At 38.3% G+C, this 9,846-nt stretch overlaps 1 protein-coding gene across 1 annotated transcript; it reads right to left on the minus strand.

Annotated features, from left to right (window-relative positions):
- Window positions 1-4,309: 4,309 nt before the first annotated feature.
- Window positions 4,310-8,805, minus strand: LOC147310061 (tetraspanin-8-like). The gene is made up of 7 exons (XM_086269377.1): window positions 8,742-8,805; window positions 8,284-8,358; window positions 7,969-8,064; window positions 5,831-5,941; window positions 5,713-5,757; window positions 5,538-5,621; window positions 4,310-5,105 (listed from the first exon to the last, which is right to left on the minus strand). The coding sequence occupies exons 1-7, from the start codon at window positions 8,799-8,801 to the stop codon at window positions 4,983-4,985; spliced, it is 594 nt and encodes a 197-aa protein (XP_086125503.1). The 5' UTR covers window positions 8,802-8,805; the 3' UTR covers window positions 4,310-4,982.
- Window positions 8,806-9,846: the final 1,041 nt, after the last annotated feature.

The following is a 9,846-nucleotide window of genomic DNA, read 5'->3' on the forward strand; positions in this document are numbered from 1 at the left end:
TTCTTGGCCGCCTTGGCCGGGGCGGCAGCAGGTGCGGGAGCTTCCTCGGACATTTTCCCCTTTCACGTCTGATCAAAATCATTCCCTGTACAATTCCATCTTATGCATAGCACTTACTACTATAGTTGCATTAAATAAAGGGAGATAGAAAGGTGGCTACGGAGCCATCGAATTAGGAGTTAGATTGAAGATAGCTTTGATGGAAATTCCTCTTTGGTCATAGCTAGGAAAGCTGGATGCGAAGGACACAGCAGAGCCTGCCTGTGGCATAGGCTGACCTACAACAGGGTGGATAGGAGCTTTTATTGCTTTATCACATCATTACAAGACTTGTCCACAGGTACTTTTTCGCATATCTTACACATAACAATTATAGTTTAATCCTTAGAACACAACTCAGCAAAAAGTTTGAAATAGTCCCTAAATTTAGGTTACATTTACTTTTATTCACCTTATCCTACTGCTAGCAAAGGGTGCATTTAAAGCAGGCCAGTATGTAACAGTTTAAATTGAAGTTACAAAGATTACATTTTTAATTCTTTTAAAAACATATTTAAAATCAATATTTGGCACAACACAAGTCCCATAAATGTAACAGTTTTGACTTTTCACCTAATAAACTGTAAGTTTAAGTTTTGTTTTGCTTTTTTTTTCGGTGGAAACAAGAAGAGAGGTCGCTATCCGTTTGCCTGATGGTGTATCTGAAAGACAAAGAAGAGGATCTCTTCAGAGAACAGCTGGTAGGTGAATCTCACATTCTTTTGTGTTATATTTTTAAATGGCACATAAAATACTGACATGTTTCCATTTAACCTACTTGCCAGGATCATGAAGAACAGTTCCGAGAAGAGCTGGTAAAGGTTGTAGTCACAAGACGTGCAGCAGTCTGGAAAACCTTGATGTGCCCAGAGCGTGTGCCTTAATGATGGGGCTTATATACGCTCTCAATCTGAGCTACCCAAAACAAGTAAAGAACACTCTAGAGCAGGGGTGGGCAATCTCAGTCCACGAGGGCCGGTGTCCCTGCAAGTTTTAGATCTCACCTTGGGTCAACACACCTGAATCACATGATTAGTTCGTTACCAGGCCTCTGGAGAACTTCAGGACATGTTGAGGAGCTAATTTAGCCATTTAAATCAGCTGTGTTGGTTCGAGGACACATCTAAAACCTGCAGGGACACCGGCCCTCGTGGACTGAGATTGCCCACTCCTGCTCTAGAGGTATTCCAGAAGGTATTTCTGGAACTTGATGGACTTAAGAGACATTACCCGTGGACTGGCTTTAAGTGCAAACTTCTGTCGTGAAATAAATGTGATTTTTTTTTTTCCAAAAAATCAAAAAAAAAGAAAAAAAAAGAAAAAAAAGAAAGAAATGTGAATTGGACTGTGGTATTCTGATGTGCCTCTCATGTTTTTGTATGCAGTCCTAGATGAGTGTGGTTTTGAGAGAGGTTCGTAATCCATATAACCTTAGCTTTGGACAGTTCCGTTGTTGAACATCAAAATCATTTGTCATTTCCTTGATTCTGCGACAAGTTGACCAAGTTGATACCAATTTAAGTTAATGTTAATGTACATGAAGTACATTTTTTTGCCCAGTCATTTATAATTAAAGGGCTGCTGTAATGTTTCATTTATGTTGTATTGACACAGAAGTGTATTACTTTGTAAATGTTTTGTAATAGAATAATCAATTGGAATAAGTGAAATGGCTATGTGTGATTTTTTTATTTTTTTTTTTAGAAAAGTTACTGTAGAAACCTAAACTAATTGGCATGGATAATTGTGAGTAGGATATATGTAAAAACTAATGTAATTTCTCAACTTAATATTACCAGAAATTTGAAATTAATATTAGGTCGCATAAACGTAATTATGCTTTTGGAGGTCAAAGTAAATCATGTTGGTGTGTTAAACCGGTTGAGTTAGCCAAACCTAAAAATTACTTGCTGGATTTACTTAATAATATGCAAAATTTGTAACTTAAAAAGCTGAGTGGAAATTGTTGCCTCAATTTTTTAAGTTGAGCCAACAAAATATTTTTTAGATAGTGGTTGCTACGTTGTTTCTGACAGTCTGACACTTGCCCTCCTTCTCCTCCTCCTGGCTGCACACACAGGAGTCGGGGATGTTCTCCCAGTCTTTGTAGCTGAACAGACCACAGCAGTGAAACTACAAACAGCAGCAGGAGAAGAAAGAAAGTGGGTTTTTTGTTTTCTTTTTTAAAAATAAGGTTTTTATTGAAAGTTGAATACTTTTTCTTTTTTTGTTAAATTCATTTTCAACTCAAAGCATGTGTTCATGGATTAATAATACATTTTGAAATATCGATTTATAAATACAGTTTTCATTATCAATTAAATGAATAATGAATTACATATGAAATGATTTCTCAATGTGTTGTGTCACATTTCAAATTCAAAATTTAAAAAATTATTTTCAAAATCTTTTTAAAATAGAAAAAAGAAAAATAAGTAAATGGATTCAAACAATAAAGATTTATTTCCAACATTTAAAATGCACGTGGCTCTTTTTGTCCCCCATATTACCTAACAATTTTATCAAGAGGAAGAATCATAAGAGGACAGCTACAGCTGCAGGAGTCACGGCTCACTGAACCTAACAAGCGTTGCTAGTGGGTTGTATCCTTAGAGGATTATGGGATTGTACTCATTTAGATCTTTGTTTGGTCTGGAAAAATAATTTGCTACTCTACATCTTATTATTTGTCACTGTTTGAGGAAAAAAGGAAGAACCCCACTAACCCCTTCTAACCCCTTCTATAAATCTTTCTACATTACCTTCGCTGATTTCTTCCTTTAAACCATCAATGTGCCTTTTAGACCACATTCCTACAGGACTGTTCAAAGAAATTTTGCCACAAGACTTCAATTTAAAATCTGATTAATCTCTCTTTAGGAACAGGCTACGCATCACAAGCTTTAAAGTGGCCGTAATTAAATCATCAATTGACCTAGTTATCTTAGCTAATTATAGACCAATTTCTAAGTTTACTTTTATCTACAGAGTTCCTCGCACCACAGAAACATTATTAGTGAAGGTTATTATTAATGTTCTTATGGCCTCTTACGGTAGGCTCATCAACTCAGTATTGGAGTTCCACAGGGTTCGGTGGTAGGATCAATACATTTTATAGCATACGTGCATCCCTTCTGCAATATAATTAGAAAAAAACTGCATAAATTTTGATTGCTATGCAGATGACACCGTGCTGTATTTATCTATGAAGCCAAATATAGAATTCTGCAGATTAAACTAAAAGCTTATCACAAAAAACCTGGTTCACTTTTAATTGCCTACTTTTAAATTCAGACATAAATTGAGGTTTATTGCACTCAGTAATAAAAATCTTGGAAACAGGATCTCTAACCGGATATTTACTTTAGATGGCAATTAGATGGGTCCAATAACACTGTGAGAAATTGTAGATCTCTTGTTTGCCAGCATATGTTGTTCAGCGCACTTATTAAACACATTAATTTGCACAATATTGCTAAAATTTGAAGCATCGTGTCTCGTGGTGATGTTGAAGATTGAGTTCATAGACTTATTTGTTTTTTATTATTTCGCTCATATTTGCGTCTCTCCAATGGTTCAATTAAATTCAAAGTTTATATGCAAATATGAGAAGGATCATATCTTAAAGACTTCACATAACATATTATGCTAACAGAGCAATTCAGTCTCAGACTGCAGGCTTCTCAGCTCACCAAGTTCTACTATAATGGCAAAAAAAAAAAAAACAACTGAAATGTTACTGAATGTAAAAATCAATGTGATATATTTATTTTATTTTTTTTTAATCAGTCGTGGACCGGGGCGATCGTGGCTCAAGAGTTGGGAGTTCGCCTTGTAATCGGAAGGTTGCCGGTTCGAGCCCCGGCTTGGACAGTCTCGGTCGTTGTGTCCTTGGGCAAGACACTTGACCCGTTGCCTACTGGTGGTGGTCAGAGGGCCCGGTGGCGCCAGTGTCCGGCAGCCTCGCCTCTGTCAGTGCGCCCCAGGGTGGCTGTGGCTACAATGTAGCTTGCCATCACCTGTGGATGACTGGATATGTAAAGCGCTTTGGGGTCCTTAGGGACTAGTAAGGCGCTATATAAATACAGGCCATTTACCATAACCTTTGTCAGTCAACAGTCTGACAGTCAACAAAAATGCAGTGAGAATAAGTTCCTTTTTTGTACAACAGAAGAAGATTTCACACAGACACAGACTTTCTTTTGTCACCATTTAATCCTGTAAAACCTTTAGATTTACAGTTTACATCAGAAGAATCAAACATGACACAAAGAAGACACTAAAAATACCAAAACAATATACAAAAATATTTCCCTTTATAAACATTTTTACAAGTAGCTGCATCAACACAGTTCTCAGTTTTCAAAATATAACTTAACTGTCTTTGTATTACTAAGAAACTTCACATGAGATAGAAAAGGAATGTGGCTTTTAATTTCATCAAATGTTACCATCGCAAACAGAATTAGTAACAGTAACATTGCATTCTAGAAACATAACAGGTCACATGAGTCAATGGTGTCAGTGAGCAATGATTTGGCTGGGAATGGTCTCAAGACTGCATAGTAGGTGGCTAATAGCTGGTGTTGTAAGCCATCACCTCTGTTCAGCTTTGGAAATCACTAGATTCAGTTATTTTTCCTTTTTAGACATTTTCTCATTGTTAATGTGATGAAAATAAGGATTTCTGATAAAGGTTGAGTTAAAAGAGTCCAGTCAAATTTTAGACGTTTTCATTTCAATTTAAGCTTATTAAGTATCGTTTTTCAAGTCGCTTGAAACTGATGATCTCAATTTAGACAACTTCATCATGAAGACATAAGGCACAATGATATAAACCTCAACCAAATATGTCATTTTCAAATTCAAGAAAACAGACTCGACAGGGCTCCAGAAATCTGTGCACCAAGCTAGCAAAAGAAATAAACTCTGTCATACTTTGACTAGTATGGTGGAGGTTTGCACATCTCGTTGTATTTTGGTGGTCTCGTGAGGATCATCATGGTGTGGCTGTTGAAGCGATACAGGTGGTACACCATGATGGAGGAAAGAATCACACCAAGGAGCTATTGGGGAACACAGGAAGATAAGTTAGGCATCAGGTTTTATTTAAGGTTAAATTTTAATGTTATTAAATTCTTTTTTTACTTTTTGGAATTAGATTTTGTACTAGTTTCCTTTTTGTTCAGAAACAGATGCTATAATTTTTCAGCATGTCAAACGTGGGGGTATCAAACTTTGCTGAAAACAATTTTAAAACAGATTTGACTCCCAATATCTGACCACAAAAACATTTCTGCCTGATGGTAAAAAAGCTGAATTTCTCCCCACTGTGGCACAGGGTCTAAGGACCTCACAGTCAACAAAAAGTTATAACCCTAATTTTAGATGTGAATAATAAATAGTGACTAACAGTGACTAAAAGGGGAGAATGCAGATTTTAAGTTACAGATCAGGCATTTATGCTGCTGAATCCTTAAATAAGTGATAATACTCACAGCTAGAATAGCCAGAGTGAAGCTGACCACAATGTTGATTTTGTTAGTAAACTGGATGTGGTCCATGATGGTGGGAAAGCAGGTCTGAAAATAGAAGGAAAAATGAAAACTGTTAGTTTCTGTCATGGACACACAAATGACTTAAGCTTTTTCAAAACGGTGCTGGGTCGCTTACCTTAGTGTAGACGGACTTTCTCTGCCGTGTTAAAATCTGGTAAAGCTGCAAAAATAAAGACGTTACAAACTGTGACACACTGAATAGAAGTGAAGCGAGCGGGTGCGCCGATGCTTACGTTTTTTCTCAGAGTCTGACACTTGCCCTCCTTCTCCTCCTCCTGGCTGCACACACAGGACTCGGGGATGTTCTCCCAGTCTTTGTAGCTGAACAGACCACAGCAGCGAAACTACAAACAGCAGCAGGACAAGAAAAAAAGAGGAGAGTTACTCATCTTCAGGAGGATGAGACGACAGCTGGAAGCAGACTATAAAAAGTATGTGTGAGGGTTTTTTGTTCAACTTTTTAAAAAAACAACCACAACAACAACAAATTCGAGACAATGATAATGTATCAAATTACTTGTGGACAGTTTACTCGCTCTTATTCTGAAAGCTTGCTTGCTCCTAACCATTAACTGTGTATAACACAGAGACCTGCAGTGATGGGAAAAAGAAAACACGTCTTCTGTCAGTTCCAAGGTTTTACATATCAGGGCTTAAAATACATCTAACCCAGGGTCTTCATTTATAAAAATCACATTAAAATGCTTGAGTGCTGTGTGAAAAACTAAGAACACCCACCGTTTAGTATCATGCAGCAATAACTGGCAAACATTACTTGTTGCAGCCTTTCCATATGGTTTTATTAGTCTCTCACATTGCTGTGGAGGAATTTTGGTCAACTGTTCTGGTTAACGTCATTAACAAGTTCATTGATGGTTGTGGAGACAGCTCTCTGGAGGTCCCACAACACCATTTCAGTCAGGTTGGGGTCTGGACATTGACTGGACCATTACAGCACCATGGCTCTTTGCTTTTTCAGCCATTCTGTTATAGACAAGCTGTTGTGCTTGGGATCATTGTTCTGATCATACTCGGACATACGTGGACAGATAGCCTCACATTACACTCTAGAACACTTTGGTATACAGAGGAGTTCAAGGTTGACTCAGGGACTGTAAGTTGACCAGATCCCATGGCTATAAGATTAGCCCAGTTGTTCTGAGGTTTTAATGCTGATATGATGTCTTTAGTTTGGACCAAACATGCCACTGTTCATTATGACCAAAAATCTCCACTTTGTTCTCGGTGGTCCGAGAACAAAGTGAAGGTTGCAAACCTAAACTTTGCTGCTATGTTTTTCATTTTAGAGAAAAAAGACTTCCTCCTGGCAACTCTTAAAGTCACTTGTTCAATCTTTTTATAATTGTACTGTCATGAACTCTTTATTCATGACAGCAGTAAGAGTTAAGTTTATTGTCACACACTCTAACAGTGTTAGAGTGTGTGACAATAAACTTAACTCTTACTGCTGTCAGTAATGAAAGTAGAATGGGAGGGAGAGTCTTCAGTTTTCAGGCCCCTCTTCTGTGGAACCAGCTTCCAGTTTGGATTCAGGAGACAGACACTATCTCTACTTTTAAGATTAGGCTTAAAACTTTCCTTTTTGCTAAAGCATATAGTTAGGGCTGGACCAGGTGACCCTGAATCCTCCCTTAGTTATGCTGCAATAGACATAGGCTGCCGGGGGATTCCCATGATGCATTGAGTTTTTCCTTTCCAGTCACCTTTCTCGCTCACTATGTATTAACAGACCTCTCTGCATTGAATCATATCTGTTATTAACCTCTGTCTCTCTTCCACAGCATGTCTTTTATCCTGTCTTCCTTCTCTCACCCCAACCGGTCGCAGCAGATGGCCCCGCCCTTCCCTGAGCCTGGTTCTGCCGGAGGTTTCTTCCTGTTAAAAGGGAGTTTTTCCTTCCCACTGTCGCCAAAGTGCTTGCTCATAGGGGGTCATATGATTGTTGGGCTTTTCTCTGTATCTATGAAGCGCCTTGAGGCGACTTTTGTTGTGATTTGGCGCTATATAAATAAAATTGAATTGAATTGAATTAACATAGTTTTGTTGAATAAATAATGGCACAATGTCATATGTCATGTTTCATAGTTCACCTGAAGTTTTTTTTTTTTACCTAATATTAAGACCTGCTAAGGGGAAGATTACAAGTATTATGTCCTGATAGACAAAACCTTCGACTTTAAAGAGGGTTTACTTTCATTTTCCCATGACTGTAGCTCGGGAATAAAGCCAACACTCAAGGGCCCTAAATTCACATTAAAAAATATAACATCTAAATAATGAAAATTAAAAAACAAAATAAGATATTTAAAATAAATAAAGAGACAACCCTGAGCAGGTTAGAATATCTTACCTGTTTCTGAATGTCCACAGCCATGTTCCTCACATCCTTTCGAGATTTGTCCAGAGGAACAAACTTGCGGAATCTCTCCTCCATTCTGCCTTTGACCTGCAAACATGAAACATTTTTATATCATAAATTAAATTTACAGGATACAAAAATGTTTAATGTAGACAGATCATCATTAAAAAACATCTGACATTTCAAGGTAATGAAAATGTGTCTGTATTAACTGAGTTGACTTTAAAGTACATATTTAAAAAAACATTTCCAGTTAAATCAAATCAAATACTTTTATGTACTTGACTCCAAGCGTCCTGTCCTTACCTGAGGATAAGAGCTGGCAGCAGGGATTCCAGTCATCAGCATCAACAGACATCCTGTGAACATGAACACCAGGAACTGCAGAGAGGTACACAAAGACTTTTAATCTGATATCTTCAGTATGTGGAATTACTGAAATTACTTTACCCTGACCACTTTCACAAACATGTTGAGGCTTCAAAGTCACATTTCAGAAACAAATCATTGAAGCGACACTGTTACATCATCATTATTTATGGTTTTATAAGGAAGAAAAATAAGACAGTGCTGATCAGCTGGACAGTTCTAACACTGATAGAGTCCTCAAACTATTTTTCACAGCAGCTCATTTTAGAGCATTTGGAGCTAAATGGCTTCATTTAGGTTGATGAACAATTTCTTTTCTTTATTAAGTCAATGAGATTGTTGGCAGCTAAATGACTAAACTTTCATTCTGAGGTTGTGGAGATCTTTGTGCTCACCATGATCAGGGCCACTTTGCTCTCCTTGTGGGCTCCATAGGCTCCCAGCGTGGTGATCATTATGGTGATGCAGCCTACGATGAAGAGGATGAAGAGTTTGGTGGCACGACCCTCCAGCTGTGGAGAGAAGTGTCACGAAAGGTTAATGGGCTTTGTCTGTTTGTTCCCACATGTTACATTTATGTTTGAATGTGTCCTCACGTTGTATCCTCCTTGAATGTTCATGAAGAACTGGCACCACAAAGCGAGGAGGATGACAACTCCACCAACAACCTGAACAAACAGAAACAGTCTGGTTAGAGCTGCTGGATCCTTTAAACACAACCAGGATATGAAATGACTGCACAGCCACACACGTGGACGAAGCACAACAACAAACTCTGAAAGTAAGAACAAACGTGTTGAGTTGATGTCGGTTTATTTTACTCTTCTAAGCTTCAGTTTCATTTACATGTAAAAAAAGGAGGCAAATGTGGTTGTTTTTGACTGCTGCGTCTGCCTGCTGACTGGTTTGAAGTCTTTAAGGAGATTCTGGATTAAAGTCTGCGATTATCATTTGCTAAATCTCTTTACTCACCATGAAGAATATGTTGAAGACAGTGAAGATGTGTTTGAGGCAGATGTTGATCTGAGCCATGTTTGCAGCTGGAAAATGCAGTCAAAATAACAGTACTGTTCCCAAGGTCCAGATGAGCTCCGACTGCAGCGAAGTGAAGTGAAGTGAGAGGAGAGCAGCTGAGTGAGCTGCTTTGAAGGGTTTCAGGGCTTTGCTGGGACGTCCGGTATGTTAGAGGTGGAAACTTCTGTGGAATGGTTGATTAGGAAAGGGAGGTTGAACGCAGGGTCTTCCTCCTTCCAGTTAAATCCAGTGGAAATAGTTGTTGCTGTGAACAGGGAGGGAAGCTGTTCTCAGGCTGGCTGGAGTGGAGGAGAGGGCGGTGTTATGCCCCGTTTAAAACGATCCAGATGTGGAGACACGATTCCTTTTAGTTTCATGAGAATCTGTCGTCAGCAGGAGGAGCTGACTTACTGAAAGTCAGTTTATTCCTCTACAGTTTAAAGTAGATTTTACTGCATCTGCACACAATGTACTCAGAGTTTTTTA

Source organism: Aulonocara sp. 'chitande type north' Nkhata Bay, linkage group LG17 (genome assembly GCF_057382095.1).
Source record: "Aulonocara sp. 'chitande type north' Nkhata Bay isolate Kocher_YH1m ecotype deep benthic linkage group LG17, A_spYH_male_GT1.1, whole genome shotgun sequence".
NCBI lineage: Eukaryota > Metazoa > Chordata > Actinopteri > Cichliformes > Cichlidae > Aulonocara > Aulonocara sp. 'chitande type north' Nkhata Bay.